The 23,277-nt window shown below is 41.8% G+C and overlaps 1 protein-coding gene across 1 annotated transcript in view; it reads left to right on the top strand.

Annotated features, from left to right (window-relative positions):
* Window positions 1-18,937, top strand: part of TYR (tyrosinase) — a 52,909-nt gene extending 33,972 nt beyond the window's left edge. Inside the window, exons 4-5 of the mRNA XM_054849866.1 lie at window positions 10,022-10,203; window positions 18,714-18,937. Of these exons, the coding sequence (XP_054705841.1) occupies window positions 10,022-10,203; window positions 18,714-18,937 (406 nt within the window). The remainder of the gene's footprint in view (window positions 1-10,021; window positions 10,204-18,713) is intronic.
* Window positions 18,938-23,277: the final 4,340 nt, after the last annotated feature.

Genomic DNA, 23,277 nt, shown 5'->3' with positions numbered 1-23,277 from the left:
CCTTTCTCTTCCCCTAATCCTACAGAAGTGTTGAGGGTATTTTAAAGATCAGGGGGAAAACTGCTCTAAATCACACTTGTAGAGGGAATATTAAAAATATTTCATAACCCCAGCAGCTGCAGTAACCTTGAAGCTTTCAACAAAGTGGGATGTAAACAAAGAAAGTGGCATTGGTTGTCTCTTAGATGGGACTGGTTGCATGGGACTATACCTTTACTGTCTCCATGCCTCTTGTTTCCTTTATCTGACACTTTCTAAGCACCCAGTTTGTGCAGTACCATGAGAACAAAGGAGATGGAATGAAGTACAGATGCTTGTAGTGGGATGGTGAAGCAGAGCAGTGCCAAGATCCTCAGGCACCACATGGTTCCCCAGTTCTGGTGGTACTTTGTAATGGGTGGGAAGGTGTCAGCGTGGTACACATTATTATGCTTTATTCAGAGAATGGTCCTTTAGGAGGCAGATTGCAGCCAGTGTCAGTCTGGCTGGATAAGTAAAGGGCTTCATGTCATCTGCACGTTGCCCCTCAATGTTGCAGGTGGTCTAGCCCACAAAACAACCAACCTTTTTGTTCAGAAGATGAAGTAAAGGAAAACAACAAAGTAGGCCAGATCTCTCCCGAAAATGAATATTCATATTTCAGAGACATATAATTGATCTACATGGGAATATCTGCTCCAAGAAAAAAATCAGAAGTACAACCCCATCTCCACTGGGGTAAAGCATCCTTTTTTGTCTGTTTTGTGCAAGTCTGTGTTTAAAGTGTTAGGGGTTGCCAAATCTGGTAGCCCTATAGAGGTATGGCTACCACAGCTCCATGTTCTCAGGTCTAACCAGTAGTGAAGCTGAGCATGTATTCTCAATGCACACATATACACAATAGTTATATATATATACATATGCGTATATGCATATGTGGTTGACCAACTACAAAGATCAACACAAAAAATACAGCACCCACACAAATTCCAACAGCATGAACAACCTCATCCTCTTGCTCTCCTTGGCTGACCAGGATAAAAGCCTGTTATGGGAAAGTAGATAGATAGGTAGATAGATACACACAGAGTCTGGATTCCCCAGTAACTGGCCTTAGGCACCCAGTCTACCCATTAACTGCCCATGGAACCCCTGGTCTCCCAGTTGCCTCACCCACAGGCAGACACACAGATGTACACATGCACAAACAGATCTCTCCGGTGGCTGGTCCAGGGAATGGCACAGAAATAACTTGACAGTGGTACTGCAAGGGTTTGTGGAAGAGGCGTTGTGCCCAAGGATGCTTGCCACATGCTGCAGCTTGGAAGTGATGGTGGAAGCCTGGATGTTCCCCAGCAGCTGGGGCTGGACACAGCGCAAATACTGTAACCCAGGGCAGTCCTCAGCAGTGATTCAACAGAGGAGGAGACATAGCCTCAGAGGCCTTGGATGGGTTTCTCACAATAATTGAGGGCAACATCTTAATTTTTAATCAGACACTTGCATTATGACCAGTGCAATTTGTTTACAACCTGTCTGAGAGTCCCTGTAGTGTCTTTAGCCAACTTAAAACAAAAAGAAAAAAAGGACACTGCAATATAACCGCATACATTGGCAAACAGTGCAGTGCCTTGACTTTACAACCTCAGCATCAGCAGCTCTTCCAGGACTGAAGCACTGATGTTTCTCCCAAATGCTCGGGATGGGAATTACCTGAGGTGACTTCGTAATACCAGCTGTATTGTGCCAACTTTTAAAGTGATGACTACAATGTAATCACAGTCCTTGGACTGGCATTTCAGTTTCCTCAATTTGTTTCCTTTTCCCTTTCTTTCCAAATGCAAATACAAGTTGCTTGCCAGATTTCTTTTACAGCATGTCAGATCTCATGATACTGAAATAAATTGTATAAATGAGCTCTAAGCAACAATGTTCTGTCTTCCTTCTGCCATAGTCAGCCTGATCTAGATTCTGTCTCACAACTGTAGATGAGGAATGAAAGTCTCTGTGTCAAATCTGGCACAACTAGTGACATGGCTTCAGATTTGAATGTGGTAAAGTTATTAGTGGCTTCAAAGTTGCACTGTAGCAGGTGAACCATAAGTACTGTCTGCGTGCAGGCTTAGCCAAGGCACGGATTTATCAGGCTGCTAGAAACAAAGGGCACAGTTTCACTGCTACTTTAAGTCATCTTAACATGGCACATAGGTTAAGAAGAAACAGTGCTGCTCACCAATTAGTGCTACCCAGGCGTGCTCACCTCTATTCCTCCCTTGTACCAGTACTGGCCATCACGCAAAAGCGTTATGAATCAGGTCCGTGACTTTATCTCACCTCATCTATCTCAGAACAAATGAAAACAAATGAGATGTTTGGCTTTAAACCAAATCAATTCCTTAATCTTGGTTATGGCATGGTAGTGCAAACGCTTGTAAGGCAAGTGAGGACTAGAAGGTAGGAGGAAAACAGGACTGTTCCTCTGTAGTGGTACAGACCTTGATTGACCATAACCCTTCACCAAGAGGACTGTCGTCCTCCACTGGGGACACCTGCAGTGTCACACATGTTCCTGGTTGCATGGCAGAGGGATTCATATGGAGGTACTGAACCCTCTTCTCCCCCCTTTCCCTCTCCAGCTGTTGTTAATTGCAAGGTAAAACACACTGGATTAAACTTCTCCTAAAAAATCTTCCTGAAGGGCCAGTGAGGTTTACACTATGTGTCAGTGTCTCTGCGTAGTTCAATACAAGGAAATCTCTAATAACAGATATTTAAGGTCCGGTGTCTCCTCCGACACAGCAATTGGTGAAGTGTAGCTCTGCTCTGTGGAGGTACGCTGTTGGGAAATGGCTCTTAGGAGAGACACTTTTCAAAATGATAAAGGAAATGTATACCTCATTGTTCTACTCTAATTTTTCTAGGTTTTAAGATTTCTTTCCTGTAAGTAGCATCTTTTTTCAGAGCACACAACAGTATCTGGAACAGTATGAAGTTATCCAGACTATATACAGTAGTGCTCCTACACTGTGCTTGATATTTCCCACTGGCAACATAAACCCATTTATTTCTTGACTCATCCTTTCATTAGGTATAATCCCATTGCATATATTATTCATAGAATAATATGAATTCAGAAATATATATTAGTGGTCTTTTTTTAATCATCCTCAAATCAGTCTTATTTTTCCCCCCACTCTTTAAATTATTTTTTTTTCAAATTAATTTTCCACTAAAGCTCATTTCATTTCACTTTGTATAATCTTGTAATCTTGTATGTATGGAGCAGAAGGAGGAAAATATTCAGGTCTATTTATATGCAATTAAATGCAAGTGATATATCCATGTCTTTTATAGATGGCTTTAATTTTCTATGTAAAAGCACCTTACCACACTAAAACTCATTGCAAAAGCAAAGTATATTTCCCTTGAATGAAAATTTAAACTACCAAAGCATCAACATAGCAGGTGGGACTCTTTATTAGTTTTACCACATATCAGCTCTTTAGACCTATCAGTGCTGGTACACCCAAGTATTAAGCTCATTAACAGGTAGAGAGATCTGTACACAGATATAAGGCAAACAACTGAAATTGAGAGTCCATGCTTTGCAACGGTATGACCTGACTCCAAGAGGTATCACAGTCTGGTAAGCACGTTGTGGCCCCACAGCTGGCGTCCCACTCCACCGCAGCATGTCTAGTGTGAACTTAGACAAGTCATTTTTCACTCTGTGCCTATCTTCTGTAAAGTAAAACTGGGCGTCTAACACTTTCTAAAATTTCTCTAATATGCAGGAAGAATATTCTTTGCCTTTATGAGTCAACAGTGTGCCCAGGCTGCCAGGAAGGCCAACCGTATCCTGGGGTGCATCAAGCACGGCATTGCTGGCAGGTCTAGGGAAGTGATTGTCCCACTCCACACTGCGCTGGTGCAGCCTCACCTCGAGTACTGCATGCGGTTTTGGGCGCCACATTACAAAAAGGACATACACTACTGGAGAGTGTCCAAAGGAGGGCAACAAAGATGGTGAAGGGTCTAGAGGGGAAAATGTACGAGGAGAGGCTGAAGTGCCTTGGTTTGTTCAGCCTAGAGAAGAGGAGACTGAGGGGAGACCTCATCGCAGCCTACAGCTTCCTCACAAGGGGGAGCGAAGGGGCAGGCGCTGATCAGTGGTAGAACCCGAGGGAACAGAGTGAAGCTGTGATGGGGGAGGTTTAGGTTGGATATCAGGAAAAGGTTCTTCACTGAGAGGGTGGTCAGGCACTGGAACAGGCTGCCCAGGGAAGTGGTCACAGCACCGAGCTTGACTGAGTTCAAGAAGCATCTGGATAACGCTCTCAGTCATATGCTCTGATTCGGCTGGTCCTGTGTGGAGCCAGGAGTTGGACTCAATGATCCTTATGGGTCCCTTCCAACTCAGGACATTCTATGATTCTATGACTTTTTGGGAATCCTTCTGACCAGATAACATCCCTTAGCTATTTCTGCATCAAGCATGCAGCTTCTGACTGAACCAGAGAGTTTAAGTGATAGTGAATTTGTCATGTCCCTAGATCAGTTTTTCCAATGTTTAAATACAATCACTGAGCCTTATTTTAGCCTAAATTTGTCTAAATTCAACCCATTCTACAATATTAGAATACTGTTTCTTACCACAAAAATAATCTTTGCATAGACTGTTGATCATCATAATCTAGTAATTATAAAACCTTCAATATTTACTTTAATAATACACCCACTACAAAATAATTTCTACTTTGGAAATGCAATATAGAGAGATTGAGCCTCTTTGAGCTCTAAATGTGAGACAGGTCATCTTTCAAAATTCAAATTATTCTCCTATCCCTTTTGTTTCCTTAGCTTCTCATTTGGGACATGCAATTTGGGCACTTTGATTTCTTCAAGCGAAGGAAGATGCCTTCCAGACAGAAACCATCTTTGCTCTAATCTAGATAGAATTATTTTTTAATCTGTCCAAAGCCTTTAAATAAAAGCTACCTCTTCCAAGTCATTTTCGTTTGCCGCTGAAGAAATACACAGGGCATTGGGCTATCAGGAGACTGATCTCTGTTTCAGTTAGTTCATTTCCATATTTTAAATTTCTATTTCTTAAGTCCTGATTGCCCATGACCCTTCTAGGTGAGAGTTGTCACCCTGGAGGATTTATGGTTTATTCCTGCTAGATCCCAGATTGGGTTCTCCCCACTTCCATTCCCTGAATAAAATTCCCAATGACTTTTGATGAGCTCTTCTCTTCTTTCCTTTATCCTGCCTTGTCTTCCCCACCACGCTCACATCCCATCTGGTCTCTTCAGCACTGCCAACGTCTCCCAAATGACGCCAGTGTAGCTGGGATTGCAATGCTAAAAAAGTCTCTGTGTCTGGAAAATATCACTCCTACCTATACAAATAGCTAATTATCTGCTTACCCTCTTTGAGGAAGAAAGTAACCAACCAGGCTGCTATAGGAGTCAGACAGATTTCTCTCTCACTGAACTTCTGCCCAGTACTTTTTTTGCACAGAAGAAATATGGAGTTTGGATATCACAGAGCCCTGATCTGATTCTTTAGCTGTCTTTTTGTTATCTTTAGTCTCATTATGTCAAGCAAGGGAGGAAAAAGTGGAATAAAATGGCCCTTCAGATATCATTTAATTCATAGTCCTGCTTTGTTAGGTTCTCAAGGCCAGGGAAGAACTCAGAGGTTCATACAAAAAGAACATAATAGCAATGGCTTGCCAAGATAACTAACAATTCTAGGGAGTTCAGGTCTGCTGCTCTGCCACAAACCTGGCTTTTCTACCAGGAACTTTGTCATTCCACGAAGGGACCAGATAATTGCATCAGCATTTTGTCACTCTGCATGTAGCTTTAATTTTGCAGCCCTAAGCTCTTCCAAGTTTGCAGCTACTGAGCAGTGATCAGTAAACAAATATGTATTTTCAAGGTACTAAAAGGAAATAACCTATAACGTGGCTGCTTTTAAGAGAAGAAAAGAAAAACTTCTATCAATAGAAGGTGGATCAACATCTGATGACGGAAGTACTGATTTGTCTCTGTCATGGAAACCACATACCCATTATCGCATAAAGCAACTGTTTCTGTAGACGAAGGCGCATGAAAGAATTGTCAGATGATCCATCATAGCTGTTCAGATGTGTTCTCTGCCTACAGGAAAGGATAGCACTGCATGAAGGAGAGCACATTTGATGCTAACTGCCTTAAATGTAGCCAGAGATTGAGAAAGCACCTTATTTAAGGGAAAAAAGTATCCTGCAATGTGCAATTCAGTGGTCCCAGTACTCTGAAACAAAAGACAGTGTGATTGTTTTCTCCAGATAATTTTTTTTTTTTTTTGGCCCAAGTCTTTTCAGTGAAGACAAGTGCCCAAGGATAGGGGTACTGTGCCAATGTCACTACCTGGCCGATAGTGAAAGCCATAGGCTACTTCAGGATTTCAGTTTTCCTTAAAAATGTATGAAGGCAGTTAACAGCCTCATTGGGGAGTCATAAAATGTAATTCTCAGATATGAAATGGCTTGTGGTGCCCAACAAGAACTATCTGTACTTCACAGCAGAGATATAGCTTAAGTCATACCCTCTCCATGGATTTTCTCCCCAACTGGATGCAGCCAGGGTTTTCTTTTTCCACTCATCTGGGAAACCTTTCTTGAAAGGCAAGGGTAAGGTTCCTTCTTTCTTAGCTTTGCTTGCAGAGTATGAGCAAGGCAGGGAAATGACAGTGCCCTCCTTTTAAAAGGAGAAATGCAAACATATGAGAATGTAAAAAATACTACTGATATATTAAATGTCAGTTTTCTCAGGCAAAAGAAGAAAAACATGAAGATCTTCATGAAAATACAGAGCATCATGCACTATCTTGCCAAGGAAAAATGAGAATTGTGAGCCCATCTTACTGAACAAGCTGGGAATAACCCTTTAAGTGGAAAGAATAAATGCAACTTCACCCAATTGCTTTACTAGCAAGCAGAATATGATCCTAATCTTTCAAAGTGTCCAAAAAAAAAAAAAAAAAAGCCAAGATAAATGCACAGGGCAAGCTATTCTAAAGGGAGTAATAGAAAGTGTGACTCTTAAAATCCTAACAGATGTTTCTGAGATTTCTATAGTGACATACAGATATGTTAGATGAAATGGATTTCAGTAAAGATTATATGATTTTATGCTGGCTAAAGGAGAGAACTGTTCATAAACAACTCACTGAATTGTGCAACATATCTTGTGCATCAGCACATCTCATCATATGAGTAGAGGAATGTGATTGCTTCTAAATTCAAAGATCAGCTGCAAGGGCAGACAATTCAATGCTCCTGCGACTGCTGAGAAAAGCTTGATATCTAATGTGGGAAACACACTGCAAATGAAGGAATCCAAAAGTACACATGTTCATTTCCATGGAAATACTTTTGCATTTGCATTCTGTTCGAAAGATTACCGGCCTAAGGATTCTTCTTGAAACTGCTTATGAAACTGCAATATTTAAGTCATCCAGAGAGGATGCTGCATTTCAGGGCATGTCACATGAAGCTATTTCAGGCAAATGACAACTTCTAGCTCTGAACCATGTGCTCATCAGCCCTCCAAATTTTCAGAATGTGGCTGCTCAGCGTTTTCTAAAAATCAGACCCTGAGAAGTACCTTAGACCGAGCATTCAAAAGTTAGGGTATGGATTATCATCAGACGTTGAAAACCTGATCCAAGTCCTATCTCTGCCTTCTTCTTAAAATATTACCATGTCCCCCTAACCAAAGTATCTCTGTACCTCTAACAGTCCTATGCTGCAGAGAAGAGCTGTCTTGGCTCCCATCTACAACTGCTAGGAAAGCAAGGCACTGATAGTCAGGGTGCCTTGCCCAAGACACAAGTAAAAGCCAGGCAGGCAAAGGGTTGGAGTGCAACACACACCCCTACTCCCCACCCCCCCCACCCCCCCCCGCCCCAAGCTAAACTGATGCCCCAGTTTCTTTATATTCTATGCCTTTTTAATGATTACTGAATTTCTCTATGCTGTTCTCCAGAGATGTAATCTGATTACAGTTTCTGTTCAAACTTTCTTGTGATAACTGCAGCTGAAGCCTTGATATCATTGTTTAAATTTATCCATCTGAAAGCTTCAGCTGAACATTATTATTCTGACAAGAGTTTTTCTAGACAGAGCTGATGAAATTAACTGAAGATGAGAGCCACAAATGAAGATTCTAATCAAGATTAATATCTGCATTGTTAAGGGTGACAAGGTGTATGAACATCTATGTTTCATCTTCTGATCCTAAAAAAAGAACCAAGGCTTTGGCCCTACGTCTGTTTTGATGAGTGCAAGAGGGCTTTAATTTGGTGGGGTAAGCAGAGTGTTTCTCAACATTTCTGCCCAAAGATAGGAGCTAAAATTCTATCGCCAGAATCCCTGGGTGCTCTGCAGAGAACCTGATACTGCCGAGCGCTTGCATTTAGGGTCTGTGATTCTGAGATAACTTGAGTCCCTGAACAGCTGGTTATTAATTACCGGGGGGGCGGGGGGGGAAGTCTGTGTCCTCCAGCCAGCGGCCAGTGTCAGGGAGCAGCAACTGTTGAGCCAAGATCTCAACTAAATTACAATCTACAGGTCTCTTTAGACCATTTCCATCCCTCGTAACTGATAAATTAATTTAGTGATCACTCCCTGAGCTTGATGCTGATAATCTCCTCCTATCACTATCTTCTGATTGAGCACAGGGTCCTCTTTCTTCACGTATAAGATACCTGCATCTGCTCCCTTTGCAGCATCTTCTTACCTCTCCTGTTCCAACCTGGCACATCCAGGTGTCTGCTGACAGCCGGGGTCACCATGTAAACAGCAGGGAATCAGGGAAAGGATCTGAGGATTGAAACAAAAAGTGAAGACTTGAGCAGACAAAGCCCAGACACAAAAGGAGAAGAACGGAGAATGTTTTGGAGTGCTGTTAATTTTGTTTTCCAAACACATCCAGTAGTGGACTTGAAAATGTCGATACAAACTCTTCCTATACTGCTGCCTTTAAGCTTTCTGCCTCCAAGTTAAAGAATGAACATACAGCCCTGCACTGATAGACAGCTAATGGGAGACATTTTGGCAGAGAAAAATGAAAACGAGCAGCTGAGGTCAGAGGTGTGGGTAACAGCTTGTATTGGGTTTGCGTGGCAAGGTTTTGGTAGTGAGGAGGCTGCAGGGGTGGCTTCGGTGAGAAGATGCCAGAATCTGCCCCCATGTTGGATGGAGCCAATGCCAGACAGCTCCAAGATGGACCCGCCACTGGCCAAAGCTGAGCCCATCAGTGATGGTGGTAGCGCCTCTGGGATAACATAGTTAAGAAGGGGAAAAAAAAGCTGTGCCACAGCAACTGAGAAAGAGGCGTGAGAACATGTAAAACCACTGTGCAGACACCAAAGTCAGTGAAGAAGCTGTGGCTGGAGAAAGACTCCTGACAGCTGACCTGCTTTATCAAGTTTTTGGACTCATATAGCTTATCCCTTCTTCCTCAGATGTTTCCACCTCCTTGCTGATGTCACACCAATCGTGGTGTAGCCATACATTAATGCGGGCGTGAAAACCCTTGGTAACAGCGGAGAGAAAATTAGACAAAGGGGAACAGGACTGAGCAGCTGGCAACAAGACCATCCAAAACCTGCCATAAATGTTTGTGAGGGTGAGAAGGAAGGACTGAGGTCTTTAATCCTTTTCTCTCTATCCTTCACAACCATGTGAATTACTGAGCAGAAATTACAGTCAGGTCACAGCGAGACAGTGAATTTCATTTATGGAATTTAAAAGTGTATTCAGCCTCTCTGCAGGACTTTGCTTTTTGTAGGCTTGCATAGGAACTCAGCACTCAAGTAGCTAACCCCAAATGATTTGGAAAGCATTACACGCACAGGAACGCAAGTCATTGCATGCCACTCTGTCCCCAGGGTTCACAAAAAAAAAGCATCAATGCTTTTTTTTAACCTTCAGGAAGAAAATTTCTGCCAATCTCAACCATTAATTGACATGCTTTTTCTTCTACAGCATTTTTGAGCGATGGTTAAGAAGACACAGGCCCATGTTAGAAGTTTACCCAGCAGCCAACGCACCCATTGGGCACAATCGAGAAAATTACATGGTCCCCTTTATCCCCCTTTACAGAAATGGAGAATTTTTTAAACCCTCAAGAGAGCTGGGATATGACTATGAGTATCTGCAAGAACCAGGTAATGTTACTATTTTGGGTAAATGTCAGATTTGTTGCCTATAACCTGAAATATGTCTGTAAAATGAGAAGATATTTAAAAATGCTTCTATTCCAGATTTTTTCCTGAACATAGTTCCAAATTTTACCTGCTTGTTTTCACATGTCTAGTCTAATGTAGAGTCAACATGATACCATATGAAAGTTCCAACCAAAAATCAGTCACTGACATCAATGCTATCTATCCTAGCCCATTAAGAGCAGAATCTGACCCAAATGGTCAACTCATGATCAGAAATGGGGAGAAAAAGTGCTGGATTTCAAGTCTGCTGTTTGCCCAGCTCAGCGGTTACCGTGCAACACAAATGGGAACCAGCACGATTTTCCAATTTTTGGGCGTGGTTTAAAGGAGGGCAGATGCAAAGCTCTCTTTCTGGTTTACAAATATAATCTGATCTCTTAAATATCCAGAGCAAAATTCACTTTGATACCAAAGGTGAACACAAGATCTGTTCAGCACTTAAAACTGATACGTTGACTTTGTGCTTGCCCTGTGGTTACTCATACAGAATGCAACTGAATCATTCCTAACGCTCATTTCATTTAATCAAATTAATTTTGCACTTTTTAGCGATGGTTTGGACTTGCATTGCTGTTCAGAGGTAGTTTAGACTTGGGCCTCTTGGCCATCCTCAGGCATAGGGAGGACAGAGTCCCTTGCAGCTGTACTGCTGGGGAACCTCAGGTCTTGTGCTCAGAGTAGTGGTACTCATAGTTTTCCTTCAATAGTACAGGTTTCCTTATTGTGTAGGGGAATGGTTAAATCCTGTTAAAAATATGTTGCCTGGAACTCAGGATTGCTCAGATACTTTGGCCCAATCCTGTACAAAACTGGACCACTGGAAGAATCAGACACATCTCTTACGTTCACCATTGTCAAAAGCTGCCAGGGATGCAGGATGCAGTTATCCTTGCAAAGTATCGGCCACTGAACAGGTAGGTTGCTGGGCATGTTTGCTGTTCTGTTTGAGGCAGAAAACTTTCTGTGAACGCTGCTCTTCAATTAAAAGGCAATTAAGAGCTAGAAGTCCAATAACTATATAGTAAAAGCACCAGGGACATTTTACAGATGCTAGCATTCTCATAGCTTGCTTTTTATTTTTATCAAAACAATATCAGTTTTCAGGGCATCCCTGCTTTTTGGACAGAGTTGGCTTACTAATGGGGCTGTACGGTTTCTGCATACTTGATAAACTGTCCAATCACGCATTTAGCTTGTTCGTTCACTCCTCAAGCATGATCTAGCTTGATTCACAGGTGTCCTATTGACTATTTTATGTGTAATGAAAGGAATCTGCAACTCTCCAGTATAATTGTCAAGGCCGTTTTAGTGCTACAACCCAAAGACAGAAGTCAATATTTCTTCTCACATGCTATAAACAATTTGGTCAACTCCAAGTATTCAGACAGAAAGTAATCTAATAAATGCTTCAAATTATTATTCTCATCTTATTAGTAATAGTTTTGCTTTTTTTACTCATGTTGCCATAATTTAATTCCTGATCAAGACCAGAAATATTTATACATAGTTTTAATTAAAGCCACTAGTTTCCTAAACCCACATTATTCCTAGAATCATATCACTAAAAGAAGTGCCAAATACCATGACTTTCAGAAATAACAAGTCCTGAATTAATACTGCAAAAGGAAGGAAATGGTAAGCTATTTACAATTAACAATTCACTTCTGTTTCCTCCTGGTCTCTTCCCTTTTCCTGGGGAGAACATCATCTTCAGAAAATGAAATTCGTATTAAATTCTGCCCATATTCTTAACACAGAGGTAAGAAAAGTAGTTCCTTAATTATTTTGAAAGATCAACACAAAGAGTGAAATTCAACCTCGTTTAGAAAGCCCAGATAATCCTCAGAAGTCGCTCAACCCCTTGTTAATCTCACTGAGAAGAAGAGAGCTTAAGCTATGTCTTATCCGAAGGGAAGAACTAGTTACAAATGGAAAATGGCTGGAATCTCAAAATGCAAACCCAGATTTTTTTCAGTATCCTAGTGTTTAAACCCAGACTTTTCCTCAGACAGGAATGCTGGATTACTGTTCAGAGGAACATAGGAGTAAACAGAAACTTCTTGGCAGAGGAGCTGAAGCAGGAAAGCCTGCTGATCCAGCCTGAAAGTTCCTCAATGGAGAAGAGAAAGTCTGTGACTGGCAGCCACGAGTTATGAGACAAATAGGAAAAAGTTACAAAGGAAAAAAAAATCATAGCAATGAAGATCTGGGTGGTTGAGAAGAGGCAGCATTTCTGCTGATCTTCTAAATGAGGAGGAAGAGGAAAGGCAGAGGAAGAGTGAGGGATGAGCACACAAGCCAGGTCTTGTTTGTTTTTAAAGGAAGTAGTTGGAGAAAAGCATCAAGGGCAGCAGGTCTGAGCTACAGCACCAGCGACTTGGTAGAGATGAAGCAGGACTACACAGAGCATAAGGAGGCTGGTTACAAGAAATAAAACTTGGAAAGAATCCAATGACAAAATGGCATTTTAATGCTAAATTATATTGTTGCTGTTCCCTGGAGAAAAAGCTGATGCCTGGAGCCCTGCTTTCCACTGAAAAGCAAATCAGTGTGTGACAGTACGTGGTTATTTTAATTGCAGCTTCATTTATTTTTATACATATGACAGCCCTGAAGCAGAAGTGGTCACAAACAGTGTGCATGGAAATCCATCCCTCAGGAATCAAAGACACATGTCAGAGCCTAGTTACTGGGGAGCTGATCTGAGCAGAAACCGGAGCAGACACCCAGCTTTCCTTCACACGAGAACCGTGAACTGTAAAGCTTCCACAGCCAGCACAGCTTACTGCAAATGAACATTTGTTAGCATCAATAAAAAAGATTTGGAAGACTAACGGCACCACCTAGCAATAGCCGTCAAAACAATTTTCTATGGCAAGAGCCATTCCAAGCACTTACATTTCAGGGCCTGGACTAAGTCTTTTCTATTTTTTTTTTTTTTTCTTCCAGAAATGGGAACAGATAAATCCGTAGACATAGCCTTGACTTTTCCGCAGAAAATCTCCCTCTCTCAGTAGGAACAATTTGATGACTACTGCATGTGTAGCCAGGTGATCCACATTTTTTTTTTGAAAAGCAGGCAGTTACTCAATTATAAACCCAGGAATCTAACCATCAGTTGCAATTTTTGGACACCCTAACTAATGATCTTTGACACTCAGGGCAAAGCAAGGGATAAGAGCGTTGCGATTACAACGTAGAAGGTCGGGTTGCTCATGGATGTGAGCAGGAGGAGAGCTCAGATCCAGAGCCTGACTGCAGCACATTTCTATTTCTGGCTCTTCAGCAATTTGGTTGCGAAATCACATCGGCGGAGTAGAAAATGTGGCAGTTGGCAAATATGGTACCACCATGGAGGGACTCTGCTGAGTCTCCCGACTCAGACACTGTTGGCCATAACGTGAATGAGCGATGTTTTACATGTAAGAGCCCACAATAAAATAGTGACATGCACAATAAGATGTGGATACCAGGACAATAGAAAGCAATTAAAGGTGACGGTACTTGAGAAAAGCTACCTTGGAAAGTGGTTTACATTTATGAATTAAATAAAAGATGAGAAGAGCGCCTTTTGGTCCCTGGGTTTTCTTCAGGCAGAGATAAAAAGGTGTAGATTAAGGTTTAATTAAAACAGAAGGAGAGAACCAAAGAAAAGAGGATACAAAAATATATTGCTCAGAAAGAAGAGTATGAGCAGATATTTTGATGGTTATATAATAATGCTTAATGGAGGAACAGAAATATGGATTTTAAAAACTGGTTTTTATTTTGTTGGGGGTGTTTTTGGTTTTGTTCTTTTCTTTTTCCAGGAAGCCATTTGGGGATAGGAAGCTATCTTTTGGTCACTTATTATCACCCTAGATGCATATAGTGTGGTGATATCAGCTATCCTATAGCCAGATTTCACCTCTTTTTTGAGAAATTTATATAAGCAAACTGTGAAAGAGCAGTTATGAAGTGCAAGTGTTAACTAAGATCGTCAAACAAAAAGTAAACAGTATTGCTCTATAAATACATCCAGGAATATTTAATTTATCTCTTCTCAATACTCCAAAGCAATCGATTTTTGCCAGTAATCTGCTCTGCAGATGTGCCATCATGGCCAGGGAGTGGACAGCACTCCACAGCAATGTTGCAGGTGGAGAAAACTCTGACCGTCTTCAGCACTGAAAAATGAATTATAAAGCTGTTGTCAGCTGTGCAGAAATGGTCTGATTCTCACTGTTTCTAGACACAGACAAATGATGAAGGGTGGATTGTAGTTTCCTGATTTACCCATCTTGGGCTGAAGGCAGAACTGAAAGGCAGCAGCGTGAATTTACACCAGTAGATACTGTAGCTCTACCATCAACAACCACCTACCACCCTTTGCACGGCATGTCTCGCAGTCCAAAGATAGTGGACTATGGCTGACAGTCTTCTCCAAACTTTCATTGTTGTCAGAAGACTTTCCAAGGTGTAATAATGAGGAGACTCTGATGAAGTTTGTGGGAGCTCTGAACTTTCTATCACTGCAAAAAGTGATCCTGCCTTAAGACAGAGGGACTCCATAACTCAAATCCCTCCCAGCTCATCTTCCTAATTTTGATTGTGGACATCTCAGTGGTATTTCCTTTGACCACCCAGAGGGACACAATCAGTGAACCATGCACACGCAAGAAATGGCAGAAACGAAATAGAAAGAACTTGCTCACCAGGATAAGAAAAAGATTTGCCAGCTTAGTCTAAAAAGATACGTTTGTGCTGCCTCAAGGTTTGCTTTAAAACCTGATGCCCTTAACTACCCATGTTAGGAGTAGAAAAGCATGTTGAATGGAATAGCAAGACTGCAAACACATCAGTGCGGCATATGGCAATAGATAAATGATAGAAAAATTGTTTTGTTTATTTCTTGGCTGGCCAGAGTTTTTATTTCAAATTTGTGGAATTAACCCTGGGAAGACTTTGCCATCCTGTAGTTTAAATATGAGGAATATCTAAATTATATAAATATTCTTTAAAAAAAAAAAAAAAAGTTGTGGGTTTTTTTTTTTACCCCTGGGATCCATTATATCAATAATGTGGTTTGACATTACCACAAAAGGAAGAACTCAGGATGCCAAATACTAGATTGGCCATAGCACGTTTCTTCGTCAATCATCATGGAAAGTCCATATTATTTCACATCGCTTCACCTTAAAATTACACTGTCGTGGTTTCTCACCCTCTTAATGATATTCAGCAACCCACACAAAATGGACAGCCTGTTTTTTTAAAGTACATTAAAAAAGAATGATCTGATGTATTGAGTAGGAAATGATTTGTTGCTGTTACCTAGAGCTAACACTCTCGTCGAGAAGAAAGAGTATGTCAAGAGCTGATTGCTAAGACCATGGCTGAGGTTAATCACTGCTATTTTCCTATCAGAAAGAGCAAGATGAAGAGATATTGTTGGGATTAGTCACTAATAGGAGGGTAGATATCAAGCACCAGCCCAACCTGGCGGCTTCTTGCTTTGTCTTGAACCTATTGACTGAAAGAGCAGTTTTAATCGATGTTCATGGCAGCTTCCAGGGACAATTATCATTTGACTTGAAACACTGATATAAATGGAATGGAATTGACATTGGCTAATGTCTCCCACAAAGCAGCTATGTGTTGTCGTGTGTGTCCCCCACTCCCTTGACATTTTTCAGCAAACACAGTTGCTGCACTCTTGGGCCTTGCACAGCTAGAGATTAAAGAATTATGGTAATGGAATACTTGAAATTCGAGTTTGCATGATTTTGGCTGGGCAGCCAGTTCAGTTGTAGGTTTACTGTTGTGTTAGACTCACAGATTAACAGATTATAGGGTGTGCTGGGGTGCTCCATCCTCTGACACCCAAGAGTTGCCATGGCAACTTTATGATAGCGATGCCAAACACCTTTTGTGTGGCAAAAAGAAACAGGCGGTAGATGCCAGGAGGTGGCTTTTGGCTTTGAGCTAATTACAGAAACTGTATGGACTGAGGCTGAAAGAGAAGGGCATGCTTGACTGATTATCAGGATGTAATAAAACAGATTAATCCCTTCTGAAAGGGCCTGCTCTGAAATGTGACATCTCATCATCTCAAAGTCATGTTATGTTTTACCAGGAAGAAGATAGCTCAGACGTCCAACTAATATTGATGAAAAAGAGAGAAGGTTCAAGTATGAATTTAAGACATCACTTAGAAAACCTTCATATCCCAGATAAATTCTGCAAGGAAGAGAACTTCATGATAGTTCTCTTTTTCCATAATATTAAAACAGTATCAATTTCCTGTTATGTATCAATTTTGTTTTATCATATGCATACACCAGTTTAAATAGCTGGATTGTTTCTAATTTAGACATGTTTGCAGTATAAACATAAAAGAGTTGAGTTAAAAAACATCGGAGTTACAAAGTCAAGAACACACAGTTAAGAAATATCAGCATTAAAGTTGTCTGTATAGCCATAATTCACTCTCCACCTCTACATGTATGCATTATCTTTAATTGCACACTATTTTTTTCCCCAGACCCCCACCTCATTCACTACACAGCATAGACGGCATTCATTAAGAACCAGATGTCCAATTCTTTTTACTTTTGATTTTCCTTTTCTCAGTTAAGCAGCGTGTAACCTAATGTACGATTTATTGCACACTTTTAAAATGCTATCCTGAAGATGTTTCCTCTAACTCTTTTCTTTGGTGCTGATCATATAGCAGCTGAGTCCTGCAGAAATACTGATTTATATTCACAATACAAAGGATTCAGTGAATAGTACTATCCTCATTTGACAGATGAGAAATGATGGACGGGAGAGATAATGTACCTCATACCCAGAGTTTTGTGGAGTTCACTCTGAAACATCAAGAACCTTTTCTTTTCTTTTTTTTTTTTTTTGTTTGTGTAATTCTTAGTGCTATATAGCATTTATATATCTAATGAGAAGCAGAAGGCTGAACATGCAGACTCTTGCAAATACAATCTCAGAATGCAAAGTTGGTTTATTTGGAAAACAAGGACCAGAGAAATAGCAACCAAACGATCCCCAAAGTGAAGCTGAGTTGTAGGGACAAACTATTCAGCCTAAACTCAGCCTAAATTGGAATTACATCTCAGAAAGTGATTCAGGCATCAGGTGTTAAGGATAACTTAACCTTAAAGATGCTGCAAACCAAAAGCATCTTTTCAGAGCACAGTGCACATAACAGCATATGTTCAGAAGTACCATGATCAAAGAAGATATATGGGATTGCTTTTCTGGGCACCAGTGAAAATGCAAGATGGTAGGAAGACATTTATAGCCTTTGTGGGGTTACACCACACTAAATATGGTTGAGTACATCTAAATCAATCTAGATGGATAAACACTACTCAAAAATAAACCACCATAGGGGGTCCCAGAGAAGTTGCCCAGAGAGGTGCTTTTTTTCCCCCATAATTACAGCTAACAATAGTAATTGCAGCTACTGACTGGGAGATGTGGATTCCACATCTTCCTTGGCCCAAGGGGACAGGTATTCCCATTTCTCAAATTCAGGCCAACAGGTTGTTGGGTGCATTGTGAAGAGGTCACTTTCCAACCTCTATCGTGAAGTGAGAGCCCTGTATGGCCGGGTTTTCATAACTCATTGGGCCATAGTGAGAACAGAGACACAGACACACACGTTCATACTACAAAGCAAGAAGGCAGCTGATTATCTAAAAAGTGAAAAGCTGCCCTGGATTCACCGAAGAAAGAGGGCTCCAATCCTTTCCTTAAGAATTTCTTGTGAGTGACCAAAGAATAGTTTTCTGTAGCCTCTCCCTACACAAGAACTATCAAATGAAACGAGTAGGTGGCAGGTTCAAAATTAGTGAAAGGAAGCTTTTTTTTTTTTTCACCTAACATGTAGTTAAGGCAAGGATCTCCTTGCTGCAAGAGGTTGTGATAAAAGTTCAAAGAGCAACTAGAAAAGCTGATGGAAGGAAAAAAAAATAAAATCCTCCAATAACTTTTATATACAACACCACCACATCTGGTTGGGGAAATCTCTGAGCTGCAAATTGTTGGAAGCTGGGTAAGTATTTTCTGAAAGGATCATAATAGGCTTGACCTGTTCTTAAACTATTCCTAGTGCTCTGCTTCAGTTATTGTTGGCAACAGAATGCTGAGCTAGCAGGACCTTTGGCCATACTGTATCAAACTTCTTGGGTTATAGACTTACAGTTTTGACAAAATCATAAGAGCGCTGGGGACAGTGAACTCTGTTTCCGCCTTTAATATGAAGATTGAGAAACAGACTATCAGGACTGAAGAGATTTTTTAAAAACTATTTGTGACCTTCAAACAATTTCTACCAATGTACTTTCTTTTTTCAATCAGCCTTCCAATATTATCTGTTATACAACCTCTATAAACTGCAGTACAATGCATCATATAAAAGGATTTTTTTTTCCTGTTGTTTTTTTTTCCAGCACTCGATTCTTTCCAGGAGTTTTTAATACCCTACCTCGAGCAAGCCCGTCAGATCTGGGCTTGGTTGGTTGGAGCAGCTGTGATTGGAGGCATAGTTACTGCTGTGCTCACAGGGCTCATTCTGGCCTGCCGGAAGAAAAGAAGAGGAACTTCTTCAGAGATACAACCCTTGCTCATAGAAACTGAAGATTATAACAATATATCTTATCAGTCCAATTTCTAGAGGCCTCCAGTAACTCAGTGATGTTACTAAGGTGCTAATCAAGCATGCGGTGTTTGATTCGTGTTTACAAATACCTTGTTGAGGTGTGCTGCATAAGCAGGATAGGCAGTCTTGCTCCTCAAGTTTCTTGTAACGTCCAGTGTTGTAGTATCTTATCAGACTGACTCCTACAAAAATAGCCCAGGTCCAACATAAGTTACCATGCCACCCAAAGAACACTGTAACACCATGTATTTCCTATGCTTGATTAAATAATGCTCCTATGAAACCAGACCAGCTCGTGTGTTGGCAGCTTTACTTGTCTGATCTTTCATTTTCCCTTTTACAACTGTAGGCTCCAATCCCACAGCCCAATCCATGTGACTGGTGCATGGATTTAGTGAGAGGTGCCTGACTGCACGATTGGTGCGACATTCACTCTGTGTTTGAATGTAAGAGCAGAAAGAGCTCTTTAGTTCAGTGAGAAAAATATGTGATGTCTCTGAGCAGAGTGAATGACCCATCGACACATTTTTCTTCTAGGATAGAAATATTTTCCCTCCAGCTCCCATAATGTTCTGTTTGTCCTTGATTGAATGCCATCAGCAGCAGAAAGCAGGCTCTCAGAAAACACTTCTCACTTGTCTCAAATGCTCCATTTAGTCGTCTTCTATACCATCTTGTATTTGTCTGGGGAGCTCAGAGGTTTTTAGGAGATGAAACCTAGTCTCATCATGTCCACCTCTGTTCAGTTTGACTTAAAGATTGCTCGTATAATGGTTGACTTTTGGTTGTTCAGTATGCATGTATTCCATGCAGGTAACCCATACATAACAAAAAAAAGGTGTGGTGGGCTGACCCAGGCTGGAGGCCAGGTGCCCCCCAAAACCACTCTGTCACTGCCCTCCTCAGCTGGGCAGGGGAGAGGAAATATAACGAAAGGCTCCTGGGTCGAGATAAGGGCAGGCAGAGATCACTCACCAGGTACTGTCACGGGCAAAACAGACTTGACTTGGGGAAAATTAATTTATTACCAATCAAATCAGAGTCAAGTGATGAGAAATAAGAACAAATCTTAAAACCCCTTCCCCCCACCCCTCCCTTCTTCCCAGGCCCAACTTCACGCCCTATTTCTCTCCCTCCTCCCCTCCAGCAGCACAGGGGGACAGGGAATGGGGGTTGTGGTCAGTTCATCACACAGTGTCTCTGCCGCTCCTTCCTCCTCAGGGGGAGGACTCCTCACACTCTGCCCCTGCTCCAGCGTGGGGTCCCTCCCACGGGAGACAGTCCTCCACCAACTTCTCCAACATGAGTCTTTCCCACAGGCTGCAGTTCTTCACCAACTGCTCCAGCGTGGGTCCCTTCCACGGGGTGCAGACCTTCAGGAACAGACTGCTCCAGTGTGGGTCCCCCACGGGGTCACAAGTCCTGCCAGCAAACCTGCTCCAGCGTGGGCTCCTTGCTCCATGAGGCCACAGGTCCTGCCAGGAGCCTGCTCCAGCGTGAGCTTCCCACGGAGTCACAGCCTCTTTCAGGTGCCTCCATCTGCTCGAGCATGGGGTCCTCTATGGGCTGCTGGTGGATATCTGCTCCCTACCAGCCTCCATGGGCTGCAGGGGGACAGCCTGCCTCACCATGGTCTTCTCCAGGGGCTGCAGGGGAATCTCTGCCCCTCCTTCTTCACTGACCTTGGTGTCTGCAGAGTTGTTCCTCTTACATCTTCTGACTCCTCTCTCTGGCTGCAATTGTTGTTGTGCAGTAACTTTTTTACCCTTCTGAACTCTGTTACCCCAGAAGCACTACCACCATCCCTGATGGGCTCGGCCTTGGCCAGGTGCGGGTCTGTCTTGGAGCCGGCTGGCATTGGCTTTGTTGGACATGGGGGAAGCTTCTGGCAGCTTCTCACAGAAGCCACCCCTGTAGCCCCCCGCTACCAAAACCTTGCCATGCAAACCCTATATACAAGGTATCTAATTACATGACAAGCTGTAACTGAAAAGAATAGCTCCTTTTTTTGAGGTGGTGACTCCAACTAGTTTTGATAGTTCCAAAGCTCATCTCCAGCCAAAAGCATAAGGTCACAGTTCTCCCAAAATTATCCATACTGTTTGTCTGGTTCAGAAGATTCCCATCATTTTTTGGTCTTTTAAAAAATTAACAGCACAAGGCAAAGGCCATGCCTTTGGTGCTGGAGAGACTTGGTCTATTGATGGCGATGCTGCCATATGAGTTTATTCCAGGTATTCAGGATAGTCTTGTGGTTAAAGTGATAGATGCAGCCTTTAGGAACTGCAGACAAGGGCACCTTGAAGACTCTGAGGAGCCACAAGCAGTTTCAAGGGAGCTGTGAGAAAGCAAAGGGAGGGAAGCTGGAGGGGAAGGAAGGGACGACATTGCATCATTTGACAATAGGGAAAACACATACTTTGACCATTGGTCTGAGTGCTCTTTCCTAGTCAACAAATGCCATGGGACCTCTCAGATGAGCTATTTTCTCTCACATGCCCCCAGTGAACATTCTCATGGAGCACTGAAAGGCATTATTTTAATAGTTTTCAACTGGCCAACTACATGGATTCATTTCCATTTCAGGGCAATTGCATTGGAATTGTCCGAACTACAGAAATTACAGCTCTTTACAGAGCAGAGAAGACAACAAAACAGTAAGGGGCTGGTATGTCTGTTGGGAAGGGTCCACCTAGAGCAGATGTTTCTACAGGAGGTGTCCTTCTATGATTTTTCATATCAAAGTGTTAATACCCCTCTCCTGCTGTGGAAATCTTGCTTTCAAGGAGCATACAAGGACATTTGCAGTCTCCCAACTATCCTTGACTGAACAGTAATAGTCACAAAACGAGGCAAGATGGAAGGTGGGAATAAAACTTCCAGTGTATTCCACTAGCAATAGGAGGAAATGTTAACATCTACACCCTCAAATCCAACCATATCCTAACCCCAGGAGCTAAAAGACTGACTGGTGCCTGCTGATCTGCTCCACTGCCCTGATTTAGCATGGGCTAAAATTGCCTCCAGCTCAGCAAAGCACAGGGCTTTTGCTGAATGAAGCTGTTCTCCCACATGAAAGACTCCGGTCTTAAATCCAAAAGACCTGTCTCTTTTCCTATGGCTTCTGACTGATGATCTGAGATACTGGTAGATGAATGCTCTCCAGAATCTTAGAAAGCATTAAAAACAAACACAGTGCATGGGATTTTAAATGATTCTTGGCACTGAGGCATAGGAAGAAAGAAAGGAATTATATTATGATAATATTTCAAGTGGTCAGTTCAGTAATTTATTTTGTATTTTGTATAACCCAGAATATGCTATTGGTAGAAATAAATACTAGTGGCAGAGGAAAACCATTCATATTTAAATTTTTACTTCATAAATGTTGATTGGTTTCAAAGTCAGATGAACACAAAGATTTTTATATAGTCTGTTTGAGGACTCAAATTCTACAACTAGTAACTATTTGTTTAATTTATCTGGACTACTTCCACTAATTAAAATGGGAGGAAAAAACCTCCAATAGGCAGTGAAAAACACCCTTTGCTGCTCAGTGATTCTTCTAAAAATCTTGCTTTTTGTGTTCAGTAATCATGGTTTGGCTAAAATATTTAAAATTATTATGTAATTCTTAGTCTGCAAAATTCTTCTGAACAAATATGAAAAAGGTAACAGAAGAGCTTTGAAAGGGAAATATTTGGGGACAGAGAAGACTAAAAAGTGCTTTTTAATCCATAACTGTTCACAGAAGCCTATGTTGCACGATTGCCTGGGAATCCCGGACTCCCTGTGGCCATGTGGCTCTGCTGGGTAGATGGAGAGCTGCACACACAAACAGGCCAGCCGCAGTGGAGTTGAGATATAAAGACTCTTCCAATCTATGGAGGAAGAGTGGAAATCCCACCAGCTGCCAGGGCCTTCCCAGGCAGAGGGGTATCTCCTGTGGGAGTCTGGAACTGGTATGCTCTTTTAGGGTCCCCAGTCCCAGTGTTAGAATGCAACAAGAATATGTTGGAGTTGTGCACGTTAAAAATCCCAAATGGCCAGATTTGAGACAGTCTGAATGGCTGCGGCAGTCTGAGGCAGACTGCGACAGAGCCATGATCCCTGGTTGGGTGGATGACCTGGCAGGAAGACAACTCCTGTGTTTCACTGGAAGTTTGTTGAAAACAATGCCTTTCTGCAAAACACTTCATCTCAGTAAAGTGATATTTTCCTTTGAAAAGATGTTCTGACAGGAAAATCCTACCTATATTAAGCAAGTTTATCTCAGCCTTTGCAATATTCCATGGTTATTTCATTATTTCTGGTGACAGTGCCTCCTTTTCACATTGGAAAATGTCATTTTTACC

This window comes from Grus americana, chromosome 1 (genome assembly GCF_028858705.1).
Source record: "Grus americana isolate bGruAme1 chromosome 1, bGruAme1.mat, whole genome shotgun sequence".
Lineage (NCBI taxonomy): Eukaryota > Metazoa > Chordata > Aves > Gruiformes > Gruidae > Grus > Grus americana.
The sequence above is the reverse complement of the archived record's forward strand: the minus strand, read 5'-3'. Positions and strand labels throughout refer to the sequence as shown.